Source organism: Nothobranchius furzeri, chromosome 4 (genome assembly GCF_043380555.1).
Source record: "Nothobranchius furzeri strain GRZ-AD chromosome 4, NfurGRZ-RIMD1, whole genome shotgun sequence".
NCBI classification, from domain to species: Eukaryota; Metazoa; Chordata; class Actinopteri; order Cyprinodontiformes; family Nothobranchiidae; genus Nothobranchius; species Nothobranchius furzeri.
In genome coordinates this window covers 70800359-70826771 of record NC_091744.1, presented here as the reverse complement: position 1 = coordinate 70826771, position 26413 = coordinate 70800359, and the positions used below count along the sequence as shown (strand labels likewise).

General features: G+C 43.0%; 2 protein-coding genes and 1 long non-coding RNA gene across 5 annotated transcripts; 1 reads left to right on the top strand and 2 right to left on the bottom strand.

The window, feature by feature from the left end:
* Positions 1–138: 138 nt before the first annotated feature.
* On the bottom strand, positions 139–13636 carry LOC107388856 (zinc finger homeobox protein 3). Its single transcript, XM_015964617.3, has 11 exons — positions 13499–13636; positions 9706–11404; positions 9085–9626; positions 8749–8962; positions 8005–8109; positions 7770–7906; positions 7573–7683; positions 6046–6202; positions 1219–5903; positions 483–1139; positions 139–397 (listed from the first exon to the last, which is right to left on the bottom strand). The coding sequence occupies exons 2-11, from the start codon at positions 11366–11368 to the stop codon at positions 281–283; spliced, it is 8388 nt and encodes a 2795-aa protein (XP_015820103.1). The 5' UTR covers positions 11369–11404; positions 13499–13636; the 3' UTR covers positions 139–280.
* gtf3c6 (general transcription factor IIIC, polypeptide 6, alpha) lies at positions 13020–20547 on the top strand. Of its 3 annotated transcripts, XM_015964622.3 has the most exons (8): positions 13020–13157; positions 16768–16860; positions 18254–18290; positions 18541–18621; positions 18737–18800; positions 19894–19938; positions 20041–20148; positions 20289–20547. In XM_015964622.3, exons 3-8 carry the CDS (start codon positions 18267–18269, stop codon positions 20408–20410), a joined length of 444 nt encoding a protein of 147 aa, XP_015820108.1. In that variant the 5' UTR covers positions 13020–13157; positions 16768–16860; positions 18254–18266; the 3' UTR covers positions 20411–20547. The 3 variants fall into 3 exon arrangements, with proteins under 3 accessions (XP_015820108.1, XP_015820109.1, XP_015820107.1); XM_015964623.3 differs by lacking the exons at positions 13020–13157; positions 16768–16860 and having other exon boundaries at positions 18134–18290; positions 20292–20547; XM_015964621.3 differs by lacking the exons at positions 13020–13157; positions 16768–16860 and having other exon boundaries at positions 18134–18290.
* Positions 20548–22969: 2422 nt separating this feature from the next.
* Positions 22970–26387, bottom strand: LOC139069659 (uncharacterized). Its single transcript, XR_011520349.1, has 2 exons — positions 25808–26387; positions 22970–23754 (listed from the first exon to the last, which is right to left on the bottom strand). It is a non-coding gene; the product is annotated as an uncharacterized lncRNA (long non-coding RNA).
* Between the last annotated feature and the right edge of the window lie 26 nt (positions 26388–26413).

Genomic DNA, 26413 nt, shown 5'->3' with positions numbered 1-26413 from the left:
AAGGTGTGATCAAGGAGAGGAGCTCGTTTCAACAAGAAAAGACAAACCAGTAAAGAGTTTAAGAAAAATATGAAAAGAGGAAAGCTGTGGTAAAGAGAACTTGGGTTTGGGCTTTCCAGTACTACTGAAGAGAGTTTCTCTTTGGGCCACTGCAGCTCTGCGTCTTTGGGGTGTTCAGGTTATTGGTTTGGCAGCAAGTAGGCAGGGTATTTGTGAAGATGAACAGCAGTTGGAGAAATCATTTTGGTGGGAGCATATTTGAAGGAAGCAGTCTGCCTTTCTACGCTCTGTCTCTCTCCACCGCACCTGCTGACAGATCAGCCTGCTCCCGCTCTGCAGAGTCGGAGGTCAGGCTCCTGGCCCTTTTCTCCTTCGCTCTGGCATTCTGGAACCAAACCTGTAAAAAGGGTTTATGTTACTGAGTATAGTGCATAACGTTTGACATCTTAAGTATTCATTCCTTTAAATGGCTTCGATGTTACCTGTACCACACGGGGAGGAAGACCCAACTCCCGGCCAAGTCTTTCACACTCAAGGCGGTTTGGTGTGCGGTGGTTCCTGTAGAAGTCTTTGAGCTGGAGTACCTGGAAGTGGCTCATTTGTGTCCTTTGACGCTGCTGCTGCTGCTGCTGCGTTAGAGTTTCACTCCAATCTGAGCAGAGATCCCCAGATACTCCAGGACTGGGCAAACCTTGGTCGGTCATACTTGAACTATCTTCGCATGGGAAGTCCTCATCATCTTCCTCATATTCAACATTCTCTTCATGGTTTTTTACCATTATGGATGAAGACAAAGATGCCACCGGTAGCTTCATAGTCAAATCTTTGTTGGTGATTTCATAACCAGGATTTGGAATGGACTTGGAGGAAATGGATGGACCTGGTCTTTCCATAACAGATGACATCGCCATCACAGTCTGTCCATTGGATCCACTGCCTACTGATAGGTTGTAGCCTGCTCTTTCAGCCTCCGCCCAGTGGCGGGACCTTATATGGGCATCAAGAGCACTCTTTACTTTGAAGAGAGCCCTGCAGAAAGGGCAGCGAAGATGGTTCAGGCCTAAGGTAAAACTCGTTCCTGGTCCTACGGACCGAAACTGTCCTTTTCGCTCTCTTGCTCGTGTATTCTGAAACCATACCTGGAAAATAAAGATTTTTTTTGTTTAATAAAACAGATTAAATCAAAAGGAATTTGCTGTTTTGTCATTTCAACTGTACCTGAACCACACGTCTTGTGAGACCCACATCTCGTGCAATGCTTTCGAGGACTCCTCTTGTGGGGTTTGAGTCTAAACTATAGCGCTGATACAACACTTCAAGCTGTTCTGGAGTGATGGTAGTTCTCTGACGTTTATCCCGTCTGTGTTCATCTTCAATTTCCCTGTTTCCCCTTTGCCCTTCACTACTGTTCTCAGATGCATGTTTTGTACTCTGCTTTAAGGTGGTCAGTGAATTGTTAAGGGGGCTAATTGAGGGATCTGAGAATGTGCTTTTCATTTGTATGTTGTTCAAGTGTGAAATCATGGGATGTGTGGGATTGGGGGGTATCTGGGACATAGCCCCTGACAGCATTTGGCTGGCCATTAAGGTGTGGTTAGGATGAAGCATCATGTAAGGCATGGTTCGGTCTGTGAATCCCTGGTGAAAGAGCTGTACTTGAGACTGGGCAGCTAGGAGGTGTCGGGTTTGGTGTTCTTGCCAAAGTTGGAATGATGGCAAGGACAATGGGCAGAGACTACACTGGAACTGAGCCTGGGCTTTGAGCTGTGGCTGGGTCTCAGTGAAGAGGCAAGCCGTGGCATCAGTCAACCGAGTGGGAATTTCTTCAGACTCCAAAGAAGAGGGCGGGCTTGGCAAGGACTCAGCAACTTTTTCAAAAGATTGGTCACAATCCGGACTGTGTGCACTCCTCTGGTCAGAACGAGACACAGACGAAATGGGGGAGAGTGTCTTTTGCGAAGAGGAGGCAATAAGGGTTGGATGTTTTTCTGGTGGACTTGCAGGTTGCTGACAAGACCCTGATTCAGTAGGCTGAGAAGTTCCCTTCTGGTGGATGTCGGTGTCTAAAACTTTGTTTCGAGTATGAACAGGAGCTGGGTTACTGTTCGCCTGACAAGATACTATGTCTTCTTGCTTCCTTGCAGTGGACGTTTGTTCATTTCCCGGTGTTGTATGCTCACTTTCTGAGTAAGTGGAAGAATCAAGGGCAGGTGAATCAGGGTGGGTGTAATATTCATAAGTCAGATCCATAGAGTTTTCATTCTGGGAGTCAGCTTGTCCTTCATTCTCATAGTTGTTGTCCTGATTATTAACATCAGTCTTAGAAGAGCCATTTTTCTCCCCGTCTATATTGTCAAGCTGGTTCTTCCCGTCCAATCCATCATCCGCTCCACGGTCTTGATTTTTGCGGGCTCTCTGCCTTGCATTTTGGAACCATACAACAATCACTCTATTAGGAAGGGACAAAAGAGCAGACAACCTGTCGTATTCCTCCTCTCTGGGGTAAGGAGTGGCTTCAAACACCCCCTGAAGTGTTTCTAGCTGTTGCTCGGTAAAGCGGGTTCTGGAAGACCGTCTGCCTCTGTGGTGCTCTCCTACTGGTTGCGATGGTGGCGAAGCGTTGGTTGTCAGGCCTGGAGACGGTGAACATGGGGAAAGTGTCAAACACTGTTTTTTTGATACATCCTCCCTGGACTCCTCCAGGGCAGTGGTTGGGGGATTATTAAAATTGTAAGGGGAATCCTTGTCTCTCTGGCGCTCTTTAAACAGCGTGTTGCGGAACCAGTGTTTAATTACTTTGTGAGGCAGTCCTGACAGAGCGGACATCTTGTTGATTTCTTCATCACTAGGAAGACTATTTATATCAAAGTGGTTTTTAAGAACAGACAGCTGCTCTTCAGAGATTCTTGTTCGGGTTCTTTTACCTTGCTGTTGTTCAGGAATGCTTGGGCTGATTTGACTTTGCTGTCCGGTTTGTGTTGGCTGGGTTGAATGGTTCAACAAAGTAGGGCTAAGTTGTGGCGGAGGGCCTAACAAAGCAGGGCTGGGCTGAGATTGCGGAGCAAGCAAAGCAGGGCTAAGCTGTGGTTGTTGTCCAAGTAGTGCTGGATTTAGCTGAGCCTGATAGAGTTTTGCCAGCTCGGGGTTTATACTTGAATCCAGCCAAGGTTGAGTCTGGAGAGCCATAGATTGCATCACAACTGGAGGGAGGAGCGGTAACTCCATTGGAAAAGGAATTGGTGGAAGTGGAAGCTTGGGTATGGTTAAGGGGGGTAAGGGAAGCTGAGGCAAAGACAAAGGAAGCATAGGTAGTTTAGGTAAAGGAAGCGTTAGAGGGGTTGTGATTTGAGACAAAGCTGTAGTGGATGAGCCTGGAACTGGTGCCTCTTGTTGTTGAGGTTCTTGTGGTTGAGAAGAGGAAGACTGAGAAGAAGCACCAGGAGTATTTTTCAAACATTGAGTGGTATCATTTACTTTTGCAATGGAGTCTGAAACTGACAGCAGAGGTGGGGATTCAAGGCTCTTCCCTTGAGATTTCATCGATTCTGTTGTGGGTTCTTGTTCTGTGCATTTGTCTGGGGTTGAGGTTGGAGCTGAAGCTTGTGTGCAAGCATTTAAATTTTCCACAGATTTAGACTCAGCAATGGGATACATCTGATCGTATTGTAGTCTATATTCTCTGGAAAACTTCTCCAGAGCGGCAGTGGGGAACAGAGTTCTGTGAATGTACTCTTGGTGGCTTTTTAAAATCAACGCATCTGAAAACAACTTGCCACAGTCTCGACACTTTTCTCCGGTCTCGCAGCATTTTTTCTCTTGCTTTGCTGGTGGCTCATTTTCAGTCACCTTTTTCTCCTCATTCTCTTCCACTCCTTTATTATTGTTGTTACAGTCTTCTAACTTTTCTTTCTGCAGCTGACTAAAACCATCCCTTTTGATTTGAGAGCACATTGTTATTTTACATAAACTAACAGGTGGTAGTATCTGCTGCTGGTGTCTGTGTCTGCTCTGTAAATATTGCAACGCCATCTCGTAGCCGTAACTCTGGAGCAACGCTTTGAGAGGCTCCCCATTTGCAGCAGCATAGGGCACTCTGGGAGGAGGACACTGTGATCGAGGAACAGCAAAGGAGGAAGAAACTGTTTCCGTCTTCAAATTTTTGTTTTGATCACTATTGTGTACATCCTCTTTGTCCTCCTCAGAACCAGAATTAAAATGTTCTTTTCCCTTCTGCTCATTGGAGGATCCACTGCACACATCAACAGTGTCTTCATTCTGTGAAAGATCCAATGGTTGGTTAACAGACGACTTTGAGCAAGGTTTCTTGGTTTCTTTGCCATCTGCATGGGACTCGGTTTTAGCCTCTGCCTTCACCTGTTCCTTTAGAAGTGAGCTCAGAGATACTAGGTGACCAAAATCGGAGCTCTTAATAGTTAAATCTGGGTTTAGCTTTACATCCCCTGACAGGTAAAATGGTAGAAGAAGTTGCTGTTGAAGAGAGAGTAGGTTGTCAGGCACCAATGAGAAGTGCTGTTTGAGGAGGTTCTCTGGGCTTAAGGAGTGGATTGCTTGGGATTGGAGCAATGCGGTCTGCTGCTGGAGCTGTGCCTGTACCTGTGCTTGGGCTTGGGCTATTTGCTGCTGCTGCTGCAGTAGCATTAGCTGATTTCTTGATGCTAGAAGCTCTGCCACTTTCTTTTTTGCCTGCTGGGAATCTATTGGATCAGAGAGAGGTGGCTGAGTTTCAGCTAATAAGCCAAGGCTCACTACTGAAGAAGTTGAACAGCTTACTCCATTTAGTTTCTTGGCCACAGACAAACTTTTGGATGTTTCTTCTTTGGAGGTGGCAGCCTGGGCAGAAGTGGTGGGTGTTGACGTTGGAACAGCTAAAGTTGATGCAGAGCTCTGCTGTGTGGAGTTCTGGGCAGCTCGTGCTCTAGTCTGATGAAGAACTGAGCGAAGATGTATGTCCAGTGTAGAACTCTGACTGTAACCCACTCCACACAGCCGGCAGCGATAGGGTCTAGCATCAGGGCCACGTGGTGTTTCTGGGGCTGCAGCACTTGCACCAGAATCTTGCAGGGCTCGTCTGGCCCGATGGAGGTGGGACACAGAATTATAATGGACCAGAAGAATTGTTTTCTGGGTAAAGGACTCTGAACATATGGCACATTTATAAGGTCTGGATGGATCTAGATAACGATCCATTGTGGGGTTAGAGCTCTTTTTGACAGCTGAGCTGGAAATAGGTTCTGATACAATCTCCTCATGTGTCCCTTTATCAAGATCAGTTAAATTCTCATCGACTCCACCAACTTCCGAGGCCCCTTCCTTCTCTTTAATATCAACCTCTTTTTGCTCCTCCCTTTCGTCTATGCCCAAAACTTCTTCGTCTAGCTCCGCATCATCATCCTCTCCTGCTTCTTGACCCACTTGAGGTGATAAAGTAAAGTCCTGCTGAACTGAATTCGTACTATGCTCCATGTATTGCACAGTGGGATGTGGCAAGAGTGTGCTCTGTCCCTGCGTGTTGTCCTGCTGTGAGTGGGCGTTTTGCATGTGTCTCTGCAGGGCTTCCTGACTGCGACATTGTCTAGAACAAAGGGGGCACTCTGTCGCCGCCCTCATGGCATGGTACTGCCAGTGCAGCTGGAGCTTCTTCTGAGTGGGGAATGCTAAACTGCACCTGCTGCAACGGAAACGGTAACCATGACGATCAGAAAATGGGAGGGGATCACTGGGTGGGGAGGTAGGTGGAGAGGAGGGAGGCGTCTGAGTCGGGGACTGAAGAGCCAGTGTGCCATTGAAGGGATGAGTGTTGTTGTCTTCTAGGGGTGGGGTGAGAAGAGCTGTGACATCTTTGGGTGTGGCTATGTCTCCATCAGCATTCTCCACCAAGACTCCTGTAAAATGTACAAAATTGTGAACGTACATTTGAGATATTTATGAAGTTCAACAAGAAAAGTTATTTTTTTCTTTATGGCATAAAACAAACAGAGGGGAGTTTTCTTTTTTGGTTTTTTTTTTTGTTGTTTTTCTACCAACCTTTATTTTTCGGTGAATCCGCTGAGGCATTTGAATCTGCAGAGTAGGAACAGTTGTTATTCTTTGTAATTTTCTTTTTCTGGATGTCATCTAGAAGTAAATCTGCCTGAAGCTGCGACTCTGATGGAGGCTGGGCTTGTTCTAAAGATGGTGTAACCTGGAAGAAAAAAAATGCACCAGTCAGTCTGTCAGCTGTCATCAGTTTATTCTTTTTATTTTCATTTGTTTCACAATTAAAAACAAATATCTCTATCACAGTGCTTCCTTTATTCAGTGTTCTGAATAAAACATAGTTATTTGTACAGTAAAACTGTGCATTGTTATATCTCAGACCTGCATGTATGAGTACAATCAGCAAGACACATCCGTTTCCTAATCAGAATACATGGTTGGGATATGAGGGTCTGCCCTTCAGTTGTACCAACCCTCCAACGTGCCTCCAGGGTTTAATAAAACTTTACTGAGCTGAATTATTAATTTATTTAAAATAATTCTTCATAAAGAAAACATCCATGCCAGCAGCTTCGAGCAATGAAAGTAAATAGCATATCTATGCAAACAGCTAGCCACCCCGAGGAAAGGACAGAGAGCCAAAGATGAGATTTACATGACAAGAGTCTTCTCTGCGTAACAGCTTCATTGCAGCAAAAGAGAAGAACAACCGCACATACACACTGCAGAGAAAACTGAAGGTCAGACTTAATCTAGAGAGCATAATTGGAAAGCAAGGTACATAATGGCCATCATCACCTCAGTCTGAATTAATGAACCTCAATTACTATCAGAGTGAGTGAGGGAGGGGGTAAGAGTGGAAGGAGGGAGGATGGGGGCTAAAGAGTGCAGAATATGAAAAAGAGAGAGCGGACGTGAGGGGCAAAAAAACTGCTCTGTAGGATGATGGCGAGCAAAGGGAAGGGGTAAGAAACTGAGAGCTTGGGTGAGACCGAAGGTAAGGGGCAGGACAGAAATAGCAAAAAAGAAGTGATAGGAGCAGGGGGGGGGGGACAGAGGGAGGGACAGCAAAGGGGGGAAAGGGTGAAAAGCAGTCAGTGAAGTGGAGGCAAGAGACCAAGAGACAAAGGCCACTTAGCATACAGGCTAGGGAGATGGAGGATGGTGATGTGGATAGATGACCGGTCATTGTTAGTTGGAGAGACACAGTAGAAAGCATAGAGGCCCCTTTTTAGCTTGACTGCACTTCTGGTAATAGAGGGCTACTTAAACATGCATTATAGAAAGACTGGCTTTTCCTACACTCACTCACTCAAACCTACTCTCCTTCCACTCTAAAAGACGTGCGTACACGCACACACAGAATGCACGGCTGCATCAAAGATGATAGCGAGCAGCTACTTAAACATGCATTAGAAAAAGCGCCGCCTTTCTCTCTGGTGCCTTCTTAATGGAATTGTCTCCCTACATTTCACTCTCCCCCATCCCCCATCGCTTCGCCTTCACATTTTATTTTAGTTCTCAATGAAAGCAAAACACAACAAATGCTACCAAGACACGGCTGCACACACTAACCGCACTGATGAGCTTGTCTACGCAGTCTTGCGCCACATTGTGCACGTGTGTGAGATGCTGTCGAAGGTGTGTGTGCGCGAGTTTAACCTGGCACAAAGGGCACTGGACAGTCTAAAAGAGAGAAATGGGAAAAATGAATAAGTAAATTTTAAAAATGGACACAATGAAATATTTAAAATATTGTGTCAGATGCTCACCTGCTGGTTCTCATTTTGCTGGTGTGTTCTTGGACGTTTGGTTACAATGGAGTCATCCATTTCCCCACATCCTGGGGATGGACGCTTTAACGAGGGTAAAGACTCTTCCTTTTCTCCTTCCTCTGCCTTTGTTTTTTCTTTATTAAAAGATAAGCAATTATTTAAAACACTTATAATTACTATGTAATATAACCCAATTATTACTGTGGTGAATACATGTTTTAAGTTGTAATACCTGTCTCCTCAGAAATCTTTTCTCCCACGTTACTCGTGTCTTTGGTGGTGTCCAAAGGATCAGTGCTGCTAACACTGGAAGTCTCCATGTCCTCAATAAGCTCATCTAGAACAAGACAAGATGAGCAATCACAATATGTAAACATCATGATTCATGCAATACTCTCTAACAAACTATCATGCTGAATGCGGTGCCTTTTATACTCAAGATAAGGACGTTCAAAGTATTTGAACCACACTTAATTCGTCTCGCTCGTCTCCATACGCTATTGATCACATATTGATTCTGCATTAGATTCCCTAAGAGGCGGAGTGGAAGTAATATGGACTCACAACACACGAGTTAGTCTAAATAAGTCTTAATTTGAAGAGAATCGAATCGAAGGATAGATTTAATTTACAAATGAAGCGTTGAGCTGCTCGTTTTATGCGTTACACACTTCGCCCACTCCAGACGATACTCCGTTTTATCTTGAACGGTGTGGAGCAGCATCCACCTCCCACCATCCTTGTCCAGGGGATTTGTATTAGCGCATTGATTAGCAGGTGCTAGTTAGCTGTTGTCAGGGGTGATTGGGGATACAACAAGGATGTGTATCGACTAATCACTTTGCTTGATCAATACCCAACCAACCCCCATCGCTCCTTTTCTCACTCTTTTCATCTTAATCCTCCGTCCTCTCTTTGATGTCAGCAACCACGTGGAACATGCAATCGCTTGCGCCCACACGGTTCATATTCTCACCCGTGACGCCATCTGGGCTTTTTCTGATGGTGAAAATGGCAGCCAGTTCCTCCCCACCCATTGGCTGCAGTTGCAGTAGCCCTTCCCTCTGCTGATGGGCCGAAGTTTGGCTGTGTTTTAGTACTTGCAGTTTAGATGAAGAGGAGTGGTTGCATAGAAGGCAATGGAACAGCCACGAACCTCCATCTACCTCACCATCATACTGCTGCAAGAACTGAAATCAAGAAAGTAAACAAGGATATTAAATAAAAACTAGGATGGGAAAAATTAAATCATAAGAACGTATTGCTTAAAGGTTCAAAGACAACTGTTTTGTTGAGATTTTGTGTTTCTTACTCGGTAAACCCGGATGCTCGCTTCATGCTGTGAAGTGAGGGAATGCCCCTGTAGCTTCTCCAGACTGCTGGTTACAAAATCACACAGGTTGCACCGCAGCTGGACAGGGTTGCCCTTAGCAATGAGGGCAGCCCCCTCTTGACCCCTGTCTCCGCCCTCCTGGAGGTGAGCAGCAAGCTGGTAGCGGGTGCGGTGTCTATCAGTCTGGCAGTGCAAGGAGAAGTTAGCCCTCAGCGGGGTGGTGTATCCACACAGCCTGCAGTGACAACCACCCGCGACAAGGGAGCACCACTCTGACTGGGGCAATGAGCGGGAAGCATTCAAGTGCTGCTCTACAGACTCTAAGCTGTCAGATGAAAAGCATGAGCAGACGAGGCATTGGAACACACCCTGGGAGAGGGGTCCGTTAGGGGACAAAGATGGAGCTGGAGGAGGCGAGGGAGAGGGGGAGGGGGATGGAGTGAGAGTTGACCCAAAGGTTACTGGTTGTTGTTCTGCGACCTGTTGACTGGCCAAACGCATGCTCAAGGAAAGCTCAGCACCTAAAATGAAGTAATACAATTAACCAAAGTCACACTTTATTAAAATAGACACTGAAACATCACGTGGCGTGTGACTAACCTGGGTTTTGCAGGTGTTTGAGATGTGGAGCAAGACTCCTGCACTGAGACAGATAGTAACCCCTCTGAAGCCGTAGCATGTTATGCGTGTGTTTCTCGCTGGTGGTGTGTATGCGCAGATTGCGCGCAATGCTGGTCTCATAGTCACACACGTCGCACCGCCACCGTTTACCATGAGAGTGGGAGTGTGCAGGTGGTGGGACCTTGTTGGGCTGAGCGGTCGGTGATGCAACAGAGAGTGGAAGCTTGTTGTAATGCTGCTCATCTGCTGCTTGACCGTTGGAGGAGCTGTTGTTGGTAATGAGAGAAGCGTGCACGGGGCCATTTGCATGCCCCCCACTTTGAACGTTGTTAAGATGTTTATCGGACTGCATGTGTATGCTGAGGTTGCCTTTCGATGACGTGGCGTAGTCACACACCTTGCAGCGGTAAGGCTTATAGCCGCAGGCGTAGGTCTCACCTCGGGCCAAACGAGGATGGGGTTTCCCCGAACTACAGTAGGCACATACGTCTCGTGTTGCACCACCACACACACACTTCCCCGCAGAGACGCCACACACACACTGACCTCCTGTCTCGGGATGTTTCTCCTTCATGTGGACTTGTAGGGTGTGCTGAGACTTATAGTGCCAGTTACACTTGGGGCATTTCAGAGTCTTGCAGGAATTGCGCGAGTGCATTATGGCCATGTGACTGGTCAGCGAGTTAGGAGAAAGGTCTTGGTTGAGGTTTTTAAGGACAGCATCTTTCTGGTCTTCTTCTTTGTCTTTCTCTTCATCTACCACTGTATCTAGCTGGCTGTCATTTGGTTCTGGAGCTTTGGCACCATTTCCACTGGAAATGGAAGAGTGAGGAACCCCTGTCGGCACATCATCCTCAGCAGGTGAACTGGCGGGCTCAATGCCCACTAGTGGAAAAGCCATAGAAGACTGCTGGGATCTAAAGCTCTGATGAAACCCAGAAATCCAGCCCTGATCTCCCTTAATGTCTTTTACCTCTGTCTCACTCAGCAGGGCAGAAGAGGAGGACGGACAACTGAAGTGCTTTGGAGAGGTGGGAGAAAAAGGGAAGGGCTTTGGAGAAAGAAAAGAAGGGTTGGAGGGCTTTGGAGAGGCGGCTGTTTTGCTGTCGAGTGTGCCACTGGCCTTTGCAGTGCTGGAAGAAGAGCTGTGCTGGCTCTGTTGAGGTAATAAAGAACATTTGGATTTGGTTTGACTTTGGTTTGAGATGGCCTCCTCCTCTTCCTTCTCCTCCTCTCCGCCTCTGTTGCTGAGGGCTGCTGGGAGGCCCCCTTTAAATGAAGCCTCTCCCACACATGCATGCACCTTTCCTTCTCCCTTCCTTTGCCCTGACAAACTTCCCTCCATAAAGTCCTCTTTCTTCCCATACTTTTGATGCCCTTCATTCTCCGCCTGCGAATGTTGGCCTCCTTCTTTTTGCCCACCTCCTTCTCTAGCCTGGGACCCCTCTGCGCCCACCTCCCCCTGCTGAGGCAGGGTCAGGGGCTCTTTGGCAGGGGCCATGGCTGAGATACGGGAGGGTGACCCCTGCTCCGGAACGATCGCCTGGGTCAGGAGAGGAAGAGATAAAGCCTGGGGACTGAGGTCAGCATCTCTCTCCTCTCCTCCCCCTCCATCCCCTCCTCCTCCCTCACCGGTGTCCATACCAGAGGCTACAGCTGCCACACATTACCAGCCCACCTGTGTTTTTCAGACAGAGAGACGGAGAGGACAGACAGAAAGAGATAAAAAAAGAGGAAGAAAGGAAATACATGAGTCATGTAAATAATATTGCATAACAGTGAATGCATTGATTAGAGTCCTTGGATAGCATCTGTTCAATACAGCTTTCACATACGCAATCCAGAGTCTGGTTAGCCAAGGGTTAGCGTTAGCCCTTAATGGGAAAATCAATGGCATGAGAGCTAAACTGGGTAGAGGAATGCGGGTAAAGTCGACGCAGGAGGTCTATAATATTCCTCAGGGGATCAGATTAAATAAAGAACTGAACGCCTCGGAGCTAAAGGGCTTCTGCTAAATTGCCACACTAGGATAAAAGAAGATAAGCAAACACTTTAAAAAGCCAATATGTGAGTCTCCTACATCTTACACTGTTCATCGGCGAATAAATGTTAGGAAGCAACAGGATCCCCGTGTTGTTCAATTGTCCATGCATCAGGCACCATTCTCGCAAACACAAAAACGTACAGAACACTTTTGTGGAGGTTCTGAAAACGCGTGGTGCAGTTTGCATTTGTGGCGCTGCAGTGGATGGCACTGATGACACCTTCAAATTGGTTTTCCAATAAACAAACGTGCCCCTCACATGAACGGTCCATAAATGTTTAATATAAATACGTGCCTATTGCTTTGCCTTCGCATCGGATTAATATGTAAAACTGTATTATATGATGTTTATCAGTGAAAATGTCTTTCATCAAGACTCAAGAAACATTATTTTTCCTTTACACAGGTTTGGACAGCATGAATGTGTCCCTGGCTGATGAGTGGATGCCATTTGATACATCTTAGGCACACAATCTCATCAGTGACCTTTTTTAATCAAGGAAAGACCTTAATCTACCCTTTTACCTTCTGCTTTAAGCAGCCCCCCTTCGTTTTTCCTCCTCCTTAAACACCTCTGCCCCTCTCTTCTGTGACCACCCCATCCCCCTCTCTGCAGCTTGGAAGATATATGGCTCATATCGGCACTCTGATAGCGCTTTAATGTACTGTGTTTATGTCACAGGCCACAGACCCTTGCCCACTGCAGCTGTCCACTGTCCTGCCACAGAGCGCTGAGGGGCTGAGCCGACCTGCCAGCAGCTGAGAACAGCCTCTAATCTGATAAAGATTTTCATTTACACTGCAATCAATAACACGGGTCTATCGGCAATGTAACTATTTATACAAGCATTCCTGGCTCTCTATCGATCACAAGTGCGGGAAACCATCATTTAACGACGTGTGTGTGTGAGTAAGTGTGTGTGTGTGTGTGTGTTGATCCTTTTGTGCGACTGATTCTGATAATGTCAATTAGTCTCACTCATATAACACCTAAAATTCAGCATGCGTCCACTTACAACAGCAAATATTCATGTTTGATATTAAAACACAGACACACAAAACAGTTCCAAATCATTCCTGAATCAAATTCATGGTGTGTGTGTGTGTGTGTGTGTGTGTGTGTATGTGTGTGTGTGTGTGTGTGTGTGTGTGTGTGTGTGTGTGTGTGTGTGTGTGTGTGTGTGTGTGTGTGTGTGTGAAGGAGAGGCAGAGGGAATGAGAACCAGACAGGGAAGAGTTGAGTAGCTTTACTTTAAGAAAATGTTTTTTCTTTGTTATTATAGGACGTGGACATAGCAGGAATTGGACAAATACTTCCATTATTAGGCACATAATTCCATGAAGACCCAGTGGATCGCTTTTACCTTCCACAGGAGGAAAACTTAAGGTAACAGTGTTAAATTGTGTTTTTTGTTTTATTTTCTGGGACCACGTTGGCAGCAGGGTTTTGCATGAATAGCTGACTCCCTTACCCTGAGTGATCGACCATCAGCCTACTTCTGCCTTTGTTTACAACCCACCAGAACTCTTCCCGATCCATCTGAACCGACTCGAGTCGGTAACAGGTGACTCGGAGCGCAGGCACTTTAGCAAAAATAAGCTTCATTTGTGAGAAACAACAAGCTGTAGCAAACATTCCCCCTCCTTCCTTCTCCTTCTCCTCCCCTCCGCCGGGCTCGCTTTGCTCCCAGCTCCCCGTCTAACATGGTAAACAAACGACACACTTACATTTCTGCAGCGACTCTGGCACAAAGCTCCGCACGCCGAAACCTCTGGTAGTCCAGAAAGCAATCGCATGAAGACTCCACTCATTCCTTATGAATGATCCTTTGCGATTTTTACGGAGCCAGGAAGAGGAAGGAAAAAACGGAGAGAGAGGAGAGAGGGAGCAGCGGGGTCCACGTTGTTATTAAACAACGGTGTAATTAAAGCTACATTTAGGCTGTAGTAAACGGAAGATGGGCACGGAGGGGTTGAGCGAGCTCCAGAGGTAGAATGAGTTCTGATCACTGTGGGAGGAAAAACACTTGGCTCTTTATTCCTGCTAATTAGTTTCCTTCAAAAAATGGCTGAGATTACGCGCAGTGCGCATGTGCGTAATTGCGCAGACACCGCTAATTAGCCCGTTTGGATCAATAGGATTCCGCGAGAGAGCGAGCAAGAGAGGGAGGGAGAGAGGGAGGGACAGGAGGGGGCTTACCGGAGACAGAAAAACGGGGTAGAGAAAAGAAATAATAAGTAAAATAGTATATTCAAAGCGAGAAATGTTCATGTCAAAATTATATTGAGGGTTAAATTCATCTGTATTTTTTTAAAAGATAAACTGAAATTTGAAAATGTAATGCTGGAGACGTTCCTGCGTAAAATGCGCACATTTGTAAGAAAACGCCCGAAGTACTTTTATTAAACAATCAAAGGTTTAAAAAGAAAAGTCGGAGAAAAGCGTAAAATCTCATTTACATCACATCTTCTGTCAGACATCTGTAACAAAATGCGACGTTGTCACGGATTCACAGCTGAAAACCGCAAACTCTCACCGAGGCCAGGCAGAGCCAGATCTGGGGGTTCACACTGGCTTTTTGCTTTATGGTCAAAATAATCCGTTTAAAAAATAAAACATTTTCTCAGCCTTTTAGCGCTGTTTACCGCGTTAATATGAAACGTATACCCTGTATAAGGATCATTTAAGAAAATAAGACGAAACTATATTTTTGCTACAAAAACATTAAGTTTGAAAGAGGATTGAAAAGAAAAATGTGCTATTGTGCAAAAATGCCAGTTCGTCTTTTTCTCTGTTTTTGGACTTCAGGATTTGGAGCGCGGATGTTGTGCTTTATCATTTCTTTGTGACAAAAACAGAGAAAATGTATTAAAATAACGTGTTTTTGTTATTTTACTCTTTGCCATCACAGAAGACCTTTGGTTTTTCATCTCCGACCGTCTTTCCTCCCAAACTCAGCTCCATTGTTATGATAATGCTATTGTGGATTTCACGCTGGATGTGCAATCTGTCGATCTTCCATATATTTATAAGGCGATGCCATTTTTGTTTTAGTGCAACTATAAAAATGAAACAGCAAATTTCTCAAACTATATTTGACAAATATCTCCTTTTCCCAAATATTAGAGCCAAAATGCAGAGCAGATAAAATATGTTATTGATAAAGTATTCCCCATGAATTAAATATAATGACCCAGTATTTGTCAGCAGAGTGGTTTTAACAGCTCATATTTGAGTAAAACACAACCATATCTTAAAAACTCATAAATATTCATGCCTTTTCATGATTTTCTTTTCTCATGTCATGTTTGTTTTAGATTTTCTTGATTCGGTTGAATTTATTTCCTTGAATTTACGCAGCTGCAGATGTGTCAAGACTGGAATAATTTATCCATATTCTAATACAGCGCCAAATGATTTGTCTCATGCCTTCTTAAAACATTCAATAAATATTTTACGATTCGACAACGTTTGAAGTGGTGATCTGGCAGAGGCCTCTATCAAAGGCTGCAGGTTATCAAAAACATAATTCACCGGCAGTCCTGTTGTCTTTACGCATGCAGGTTTTTTTGAGTTGGAGGCAGTTTGTCATTTTAGGGACAAAAGACAACGAGTGTCACGGTTTTTAACATTTGTCCACACGTTGAGTGCGTCAGTGTGTGTGTGGGCGACTAATGATTATAGGAGCTCAGTTTTTTTTAATCAAATGGAATAAGGAATTAACACACCTTTATATAAAACTGTTTTTAGCAAAAAATGTCACTAGTTATCTGATTTACTAACATTTAATCAGGAAAAACATATGTGATCCCTTTGTTAATAATATTTAGTAATGTGAAGCTTTTATATAAAATTTGAAAATAAAAGACAAAAAAGGCAGGTGGATACATATTTGTTCAATGCGTTATGTTTGTCACACATACATATAAATCTAAAGTCAATTTAGAATAGAATAGAATGGAATAGAAGAGAAGAGAATAGAAGAGAAGAGAAGAGAAGAGAAGAGAATAGAAGAGAATAAAGTTTCCTGACTGATTTGCATGTAAGAATTCAGCAGCATATATGAGTAGAGTCACTCCTCCTGCCTGCCTCTGAGTTCATTTCCATAGTGATAAATATTGTGTTGTAATATTTTGCCAGTATTAAAGCTCATGTGTTTACACACATCCTGTTTCACTGGCAGACCCTGCATGCCCTCAGGTGGATGCCAGGGATTTGTTGTTTTCACTGTATAATATATAGTTAGCCCTTCCACCAATTTACCCTGTCAGTGCTAATGGGGCAATTAACCACCGAGAGACCCCCCAGGCAGAGGGAGAGCCAAAACCTGCCCAACTCCAAACTTGTCTTTATGACATTTATATGACAAAATGTGGGGGAAGCTGGGGACCCATCTGACACCTTGGAGGGTCCTTAGTGTCACTCCCTCCCGTGCACCCGCTCCTAACTGCCCCGGGTTATGGCACCAAGCTGAAGGTGTAATACATCATGTACAGTAAGAGGTACTGGCTGCATCCAGGAGGGAGAAAACTTAGTGCTTGCTTCGATGGAGCAACTCTTACTTACACAACTGCATCATGTTCTGCATGTCTGTAAATGCGCGCGCGCACACACACACACACACACACACACACACACACACACACACACACACACACACACACACACACACACACACTAATATCATCCAACTTGACCTCTCCCTTTATTAGGTCTTTTTTTGGAGTCTGTAAGTCCTTTTGTCTGCACTCACATTCCACCTGTCCTTCTTGCATCCCCAAGGAGGCAATAACCTCACTAGCAAGAGCTTCCCCTTGAGCCGTTGTCATAGTAACTTGTGGGCTGGTCGACATGACAACCCCACCACGGTCCAGAGATAGATGATAGGGCAGAAAATGGGGAGGGAGCATGCACATGGGGGATTTGCACCCCCCTTTAATTTGGTTTGCCTGATTCTGATTTGAAAATGTTTTTTTTTCTCTCTCCCACTCTGAAGGTGATGCTCAGCCTGCTTTACATTCATACAGGTATTCACAGGCTGCAAACACTCTCAGGATGTGAGCACCGCACGTACCTGCTCTGCTTTGAGGTATGGATAATGTTGAAAGAGAAATATGAATTCTCATCCTTTTAGCTGTATAGTGCACAAATATGCAAACCCACAACATGCTCTGCTATTTTTCTCATAAACAAAATGCAGAAAATTTGATTATTTTTTCTTTCTTAAAGCAAAGTAATAAAATAGTGCAACAAAAACCTGTGTGTTTTCACATTTTGTTAATTTTGGCCAACATATTTATTGTCTGTTTTTTAAATTATTATTATTATAGTTAAAGGCAAATTTAAACACACGTGTACTTGAAAGAGGAGGAGCAGAACGATTTAATTTCCTAAACCTCTGTGTCAGCACCTGCAGACGTTCTGATTTTGTCATAACATGTCAGAAGCGGGTCAAGCAATGCTGCAGCTCATTTCATCATTATGTCAAACTCGCTGTTTGTGGAGGAGGATTCATTCTCCCTTTTAAAAATACAATTAAAAAGTGTCAGTCTCCAAGAATATCCGCTGAATGCTATGAATTGAATATGAAGCGGCACAGAAAACCCTGCAACAGAAACCTGCTTTTAAACTTTCAAATATTTAGACATAAAAAGGAAGTAGTTGAATCTGATTGTCAAGCTGAATAAATAAATGAATAAATCAGAAAAATATGTTATACTTCTCATAAAAATACAAAAAACTTATGATGATAAATGAATTAAATGTATCTGAATTAATTATAAGTGCAGTTTTTACAATACGCTCATGTTTGTGTTTCACAGAAAGTGTCTAAAGCGCTCTTATTTATCTCAAGGGTCCCCACAATTGTTCATAATATCAATTACCCTTCTTTGAACTATGTGTTTGATTCCCTTTTTGTTTCTGAAGGTGCCGTCTTCACTCTGTGTTTCCTTTAATTGTGTTTTGATTAATTTGTTTATTTTTGAATATGTTTGATGTGTTGTGTGGCTTTGTTTTATATTTGTAGCCTCTGCAATGACAGATGAATTTTCCCTTGGGGATCAATAAAGGATATCATCTTATTTCATTTCATCTTATCTCATCTCATATCATCTCATCACCCCGGTTGTGGCCTCCTGAAGTAGGACGTTAATAATATTAATGTTAGATGTAGATGAAAGGGCCTTCAGGTAGCCAATATCTCTATCAAGTTAAATTAAATCTAAAGAAATCAGAAAATTGATGGATAGAGAGACAGACAGACAGGTTTGCATTTGACGATGGGTGTTTGCAACAAACCTGCAAAACTAAGCAGCATCGCCCCCTGATGGAGAAAACTGTAAATGAAAACAACAGGGGAGAAAAGTGTTATTGTCTCTTCTCGGACACCGTACATTTGCGAAAGTGGTCAAATTAGCAAACTTTGTTTTATTTACATGTTAGGTTGTAAGTGTTTATTAATAATTTTCCTTATTTTTTAGGGTTTTCTTGGATATGGAAGACGAATGGGAAGAAGAGGTATTTCATAACGTAACCGAACTTTATCATTTAACGTTAGCAGTGCCAGTATTAGCGTCATGTAGCTAATGCTAGCCAAACAAAACACATGCAACAGAGAAATTAAATTCACTATATAAATGCACATATCTTGCTAAGATGCTGTTGGCAAGGTTTTTACTTCATTTGTCTCCTAGTTTCCATCTGTGTGTACGTTTGCAGTCAGGTGTGTGTTTTACAACATTACTCGTTTGTTCTGTGGTGTGTTCAGGAGCAGCTTGTTGTGATGGAGCTCTCAGGAATAATACACAACGACTTTCTGTCCAAATGTCAGAGCACATGTAAGATACTGGTGAGATCTAGATTAAATTATATATAAAACTAAATTTGACTTGAATATTACTATACGCAATACCCTCCTTTTCAGCTTAGAGAATTAATAAGTTTCTCTGTATGTGGCATTCTAGGATATAGACAGTGAGAGACCCATGATGCAAGTTGGACCGTATTTGTTTGCAGGAGAGTATGAAGGTAAGACCAGACCATAATTAAATCTAAGTTCATATAAAAGTGAAAATTATTAATGTAACTCACGTGATTTGTGCAAATCAATAATATTTCGTTTATTTAGTTATTTATTTATTTATTTATTTGTTCTATTTCATGGGAATAGCAAAAATACAACAAACATGAATATAACATATTTAATGACAAAAGAACAGGATTAGGGTGGAGAAATAAAATCTCACCCACTCCTTACTATTTTTAAATTATTACAAACTAGACTGACTGACCAATGCCTGTAAACCATAAAGCTGCCCAGACCAAATGCACAGTTGTATTACACACCAATAACTTTCTCAGCATTTGATCATTTCCTTTTCTAAAAATGGCCTTCACTCCATTTTCAAAGCATCGGTTTACTTTTAAAACCTGAATTATGATCTGATATGACAAAGACTGGAGCTTTAAAGAAAGAAATGTGATGTTCTTCTAAAAATTGATTTGTGTGGGGGCATTTGAGTAGCTCACAAAAAGCAGATGCTGCATTTTTAAAGACTGAGGCATAAATTAATAAACAGTTAATTTATGGAGAAAACCAATAAGTTTTAGAGCACTTTTTATTTATTTTTCTTCTGATTTTAAATGAGTTGAGTTTAAATGGTTTCAATGTAGCTGCTGGAGACTGCAAGGTGGAGCTTGGTTGTCACGCAGCGAGACGGTCAAAGGTTCACAAATGCTGGCTGCAATCTTTCTGAGCAGAGTTTGCAACTTCTCCCCATGCTCTCATCTCCCACAGACCCAAAATATTCATGTTTGGTTATTTGGAGACTCTCCAGGTGTAAATGAATGGTTCTTTATTTATGTGTGACCTTGTGATGGACTGGAGATCTGTCCAGGGTGTCCCCCTCCTCTTGCCCAAATAACTGGTGGAGTTAGAAAACTGCTCCCTGCCAATCTAAGCAGGATTAAGTGGTTAAGGGTGAGTGTAGCTGCATGTTTTGGATGTAGAATTTCCAAGTAGATAGTCTGAACAGTTGTGTGTTTTATCCTATAAATTGTTGCCTTTTATAAGATAAATGATGGTTAAACAATGACATACATGCTTTTGTTCCCATTTCAGATGCCTTTGGAACTTGCGTGGCTTTTGAAGAGGTACCACGAAAAGGTAAGCGTTGTCCAAAACCTTTAAATCTTCAGTCAACAATACTGTGTATCAATTATAATTCAATGTTTGTTTTGTGTGCATTTTTCTGAAATGACTCGGCAGGAAAAGCAAACAGTGGTCCAGAACTCAAATACCTGTGCCACACCATGAAGAAACTGTCAATGCAACGGATCTTTCTATCTGAAAAGAAAGACGGTGAAACAATCACAGGTTAAAGAAAAGAAAAGAAATTATAGCTTTTTCTCCTTTAGCCCCTAATGCTAACCCCGCTTTTCCATATTTATCATTACATATAACCAGCTTTGCATTATTAAAACCTTAATATGGTTATTTGTTGTTGTTTTTTTCAGCAGGAGGAAACAGTGAAGAGAAATTCACAAGCAACCAGTCTAATCAAGAGGAAAATGTGAACAAACAGGAAGCAATAGAAGACTCTATGGAGAACAAAGATATGGACTCAGCAGTTGGCTGAAAAATAAGGAGTGTGTAAAAATGATACAATCCCTCTATAGGACGTATGACTGTCAAGGTCTGAGAGTTAGAAATGTATATTTTTAAATAGCAATGGATGGTTTTCTGTTAGTTTGCAAAATAAATCAGTTTTGTTTAGTCTTTTAGTAAGCCTCCTTTACAGAGCCTACAGGACTGAAATAATACAGAATTGGGTTAAAACTAAAATTTACAAGAATGCTAATTAAAACACGTCAAGTTGGCATTCTTCCCTCATTTTTTATGTGCAGCCATATAAATATGTACATACACACACACACACACACATATATATGTGTGTGTATATATATATATATATATATATATACAGTGGGGCAAAAAAGTATTTAGTCAGCCACCGATTGTGCAAGTTCTCCCACTTAAAATGATGACAGACGTCAGTAATTTTCATCATAGGTACACTTCAACTGTGAGAGACAGAATGTGAAAAAAAATCCATGAATTCACATGGCAGGATTTTTAAAGAATTTATTTGTAAATCAGGGTGGAAAATAAGTATTTGGTCAATAACAAAAATTCAACTCAATACTTTGTAACATAACCTTTGTTGGCAATAACAGAGGTCAAACGATTACTATAGGTCTTTACCATGTTTGCACACACAGTAGCTGGTATTTTGGCCCATTCCTCCATGCAGATCTTCTCGAGAGCAGTGATGTTTTGGGGATGTCGCCGAGCAACACGGACTTTCAACTCCCTCCACAGATTTTCTATGGGGTTGAGGTCTGGAGACTGGCTAGGCCACTCCAGGACTTTCAAATACTTCTTACGGAGCCACTCCTTTGTTGCCCGGGCGGTGTGTTTGGGATCATTGTCGTGTTGGAAGACCCAGCCGCGTTTCATCTTCAAAGCTCTCACTGGTGGAAGGAGGTTTTGGCTCAGAATTTCATGAGACATGGCCCCGTTCATTCTGTCCTTAACACGGATCAGTCGTCCTGTCCCCTTAGCAGAAAAACAGCCCCAAAGCATGATGTTCCCACCCCCATGCTTCACAGTATGTATGGTGTTCTTGGGATGCAACTCAGTATTCTTCTTCCTCCAAACACGACGAGTTGAGTTTATACCAAAAAGTTCTACTTTGGTTTCATCTGACCACAAGACATTCTCCCAATCCTCTGCTGTATCATCCATGTGCTCTCTGGCAAACTTCAGACGGGCCTGGACATGCACTGGCTTCAGCAGCGGAACACGTCTGGCACTGCAGGATTTGAGTCCCTGCCGTTGTAGTGTGTTACTGATGGTGACCTTTGTTACTGTGGTCCCAGCTCACTGCAGGTCATTCACCAGGTCCCCCTGTGTGGTTCTGGGATTCTTGTTCACCGTTCTCATGATCATTTTGACCCCACGGGATGAGATCTTGCGTGGAGCCCCAGATCGAGGGAGATTATCAGTGGTCTTGTATGTCTTCCATTTTATAATAATTGCTCCCACAGTTGATTTTTTCACACCAAGCTGCTTGCCTATTGTAGATTCACTCCTCCCAGTCTGGTGCAGGTCTACAATTCTTTTCCTGGTGTCCTTCGAAAGCTCTTTGGTCTTGGCCATAGTGGAGTTTGGAGTCTGACTGTTTGAGGCTGTGGACAGGTGTCTTTTATAGAGATAATGAGTTCAAACAGGGGCCATTAATACGGGTAACGAGCGGAGGACAGAAAAGCTTCTTAAAGAAGACGTTACAGGTCTGTGAGAGCCAGAGATTTTCCTTGTTTGAAGTGACCAAATACTTATTTTCCACCCTGATTTACAAATAAATTCTTTAAAAATCCTGCCATGTGAATTCATGGATTTGTTTTCACATTCTGTCTCTCACAGTTGAAGTGTACCTATGATGTAAATTACTGACCTCTGTCATCATTTTAAGTGGGAGAACTTGCACAATCGGTGGCTGACTAAATACTTTTTTGCCCCACTGTAATTATTTATATATATAATTATTTTAATGACATCCGACTTGACTTAAGAAAATCTATAAAGACTTGCGACTTGACTTGGACATGAACGCCAATGACTCGTGACTTGAATCAACTTGCATCTGTTGACTTGATGGCTTGAGCATATTAGATATTTTAGTCAAAAATCATAAATCATTCTTCGTTCTGGGTTTGATCTTGTAGTGCTAAATGCACCAGCACTTTGTTTATAATCAGTTTCAGTTGCACTTTCTGCTCATTTGAGCAAATAAAGTTTTAAGAATATTTATTTCTGGAGTTTAATTATTATCATTGTCATTAAATTGAAGTTGGACAGATGACTTGATTATGACTTAAATTCAAAGTTAAGGACTTGGACTTGACTTGGATTTCCACATCACTGACTTTGGACTCAACTTGGACTTGGTTGTCTTTGACTGGAAAGACTTGTGACTTGCAAAGCAGTGACTTGGTCACACCTCAGTTAAAAACTTGAAGGATAGTAGGGACCCATCGTCTTCGAGGAAAAAATGTTGCCGGGAAAAAATCTCGAATGATTGTGATTGATGATCACTTAAACGTTTGTGTTTTTTTTTACCCCCATCCCCCCCCCCCCCCCCATCCCCCCGATTTGATTTCACCAATCTGTAGAAGTCAGGGCTATGTTAAATAGGGAAAGCATCTCCATATGCACAATGCGAAGGGAACTCAAGGATTGGGACTGAACAGCTGTGTAACTGTAAGAAAACCACTAATCAGTGAGGCAAACCAGAAGAAAATGCTACGGTTTGCTAGGAAGCATGAAGATTGGACTTTGGAGCAATGGAAGAGGATCATGTGGTCTGATGAGTCCAGATGTACCCTGTTCTAGAGTGATGGTGCATCAGGACAAGAAGAAAGGCAGATGAAGTGATGCACCGATCATGCCTAGTGCCTACTGTACGAAGCCTGTGGGGGGCAGTGCTATGATCTGGGGTTGCTGCAGTTGGTCAGGTCTAGGTTCAGCAACAGGATGTGCTCCAAGAATGAGGTCAGCTGACTACGAGAATATACTGACTGACCAAGTTATTCCATCAGTATTTTTTTTCTTCCCTGATGGCACGGGCTTTTCCCAAGATGACAATGCCAGAATTCATCGGATTCAAATAGTGAACGAGTGGTTAGCATGAGATATTTTCACACATGGATTGGCCACCACAGGGTCAGACCTTATCCCCTCTGAGAATTTTTGGGATGTGCTGAAGAAGGCTTTGTGCAGCCTACTACCACCATCAATGCAAGATCTTGGTGAAAAATAAATGCAACACTGGATGGAAATTAACCTTGTGAGATTGCAGAATCTTATGGAAACAATGCCACAGCGAATGTGTGCCATAATCAAAGCTAAAGGCGATCCTACCTTTCAAGGGCGTCAGTTTGTTGTCAGAATTGCTGGGGACAATAACCATACACTTGAGTGGGGTTTAAAAATTGCTGGGGACAATATAGGCTAGCACAGGGGTCGGCGGCTCTGGAGCCGCATGCGGCTCTTCCATCCATCTGATGCGGCTCTCTGTGCTTGTGAAATAATGAATGGATATTTAAATAAAAAGCTTTATATTTTACTGCATTAATTTTACATCTGTAAGCTAATTCTAAATGTAAAGATTGTCTGCGTAAACCTGAACAGGTCCAACCCGGTCTTACTGTGAGACCGGGTTGACGCGTCACGCATGTGCGTAATCATAAGCGCTTCTGAGCTGCTTTCTGACCTTCCCCACCTACAAAGTTTAATTACAACAATCAAACGTGACAGAGCCTGGATTTGTATTCTGAACAGTCTAAACATGTTTTAAAAAGAAACGTAGGACAAAAGTGGCACCTGCTCAGTAAAACCACCAACAGGGTGAAAAATACCAAAAATTGAAGGCCGAGACGGGCTACAACTTCTGGAACCACTTTATGTAAATCGTTTTATTGATTATCGTCTAATGAAAGATAATTAAGACGTACACGAGCGATCAGGCGCGTTGCAAGCTTTTCAAAAGTGTGGGGGATGTTGTCTGTGCCTAAAATAATTTCATGTTATTCATCTTGTTAGTTTAATTTCCGTAATAGCGGAGCAGGTGCGAATTTTAGACGCGTCACGCATGTCTCCGTTTTAAACATGTTTAAACTGTTCAGAATACAAATCCAGGCTCTGTCTCGTTAGATTGGTGTAACTAAAGTTTGTACTGAATGAAACTTTACATTAAACCATGTTGAAAAGAAAAGGATCCGATTAAATAGTTTCCCCCTCATTTACAGTCAGTACAGTGCAGTGCGCACGGCTCTGGGGTTAATCAAGTTTAATTGTAACATTAATGTGTTACTGGACACGCTGGTCTGGTTGGTTAGACCAGTGTTTGAAGTGGAAAACACACACACACACACACACACACACACACCAATTAAAATAATGCTGATAGCGTGGACTAGAAGACAGGTGATGATTTACGTATTTAAATGATGATCAGGCTGCTGTAAAATGTAATCTCCATCCACTCCACATCCAGACAATTATCTATTCTTTCTCTATTTGCTCTGCTTTTGTCTGGGCTGATCAGCTGACGGTGCGCGCGGCACGCCTAACTAGTGGCTGATGCACATTTTACGCATTTGGAGAGGTGGACTGGATGCTTTGCGTTTACTGGAAGTTGGTCCACTTAACGCACGGTTGTAGACTACATATTAATGACAAATGAATAAAAATTAAATTGTGAGTTTTTACTTCATATTTTAGAAATAAAAATGACGGGGGAAAACATTTATGATGTCTTTTTAAACTAAATTTTCTAGCGCGACCTGCCTGCTTCACTTAAGTCACTGCTTATTAAGGTCCGTCCATAATTACCGTGGCCCATCCAAAAATGAAAACCTGGCGCTGCACCTGTTATAAACCTCTGCAAATTGTTGTTCTTCACTTTATCAAACTCAGACTTTGTACAGCTAATGTCAAGATGTAAAATTATGAATTCAGTCGAGCTCTTCCGTCCCTCCCTCTCCTGCTCTCCTGGAAACCCGACAGCGGCTGGGAGGTGAAGAAGGAGATGAGGCAAACAGAGTGAGTGCGACGTAAAGAAACCAGACTGGTGTGGAGGTGAGAAAAACAGCTGGAAAAGTGTGGGTGTTGAATCCCCCACGGGTGCGATGCCCCCGGCTGCTGTCACCTGTTGTGAGCAGCGCTCTGCTGTCTGAGGGTAGGCCCCGCCCGCAGCGCTGCGGCTGCTGCGGTGTTTTCTTTACCGTGGGAAACGGGTAATAATGGCTCTTTGATGGGAACAGGTTACCGACCCCTGGTATAAGATCTGAGCTGGTAAAACAAAAATCCTCATCAGCAGGCTTTTTTGAAAGTGGGGGGACACAGCTGCCAATCACGAATTTTGCCGGGGACATGTCCCCGGCGTCCCCGGTTAAAATGACGCCTATGCTACCTTTGTTTTTGGTGGTGACTTTTTGGGGGGCTAGGCAGTGTTTATTTAAAAGTGAACAATAAATGTAAATAATTTCCATTGCTAAACTTAGCAAGTCTGTAACAGCTCCTGGAGAAACTGTCGCTGTAAACTACAGAATAGAAAAAGGCAGAATGGATCTTGATTCACCAGTAATGTATGTGAATGAATGACTAATGTCACTGTTGGGTAAAATATTACAAGTATTTGTACTTTTTGCACGAGAAAAAACTTTAAAATATAAAGTTAAGTTTTACTGTGGTTATTAGTTCTTGCTTTTTATGCATGTTTTTGTGTGCATTTACAGTGTTTACTTCTCTTAATCTCATTCGTGTACAGATTTAGTTGTCTTTCAGCTTATTTTTATATTCAATCTATTGTATAAACAAAAGTGGACTCTTTTGCCAACTTTTCCTTTTTAATTTAGGGTTTAAATAACTAATTCCACGGCCGTTTATTTCCAGTCTGACGCAGTAATGTCGAGTTAATGAATGAAATGGATTTTGTTGACTTTGAGGACGTGGCGGTTCTCGGCCAATCCAATCAACGCTTTTTCTTGAAGTGAACCAATCAGCTTGCGACATCGCA

Excerpts from the sequence above, each read along its gene's own strand:
- gtf3c6 (XM_015964622.3), top strand. The coding sequence starts at position 18,267 with ATGGAAGACGAATGGGAAGAAGAG. Across the intron at positions 18,291-18,540 it reads AAGACGAATGGGAAGAAGAG|GAGCAGCTTGTTGTGATGGA; the intron begins GTATTTCATAAC and ends TGGTGTGTTCAG. Across the intron at positions 18,622-18,736 it reads AGAGCACATGTAAGATACTG|GATATAGACAGTGAGAGACC; the intron begins GTGAGATCTAGA and ends GTGGCATTCTAG.
- LOC107388856 (XM_015964617.3), bottom strand. The coding sequence starts at position 11,368 with ATGGACACCGGTGAGGGAGGAGGAGGGGATGGAGGGGGAGGAGAGGAG. Across the intron at positions 8,963-9,084 it reads CGAGCATCCGGGTTTACCGA|TTCTTGCAGCAGTATGATGG; the intron begins GTAAGAAACACA and ends TCTTGATTTCAG. Across the intron at positions 6,203-7,572 it reads TAGACAAGCTCATCAGTGCG|GTTACACCATCTTTAGAACA; the intron begins GTTAGTGTGTGC and ends TTTTTCTTCCAG.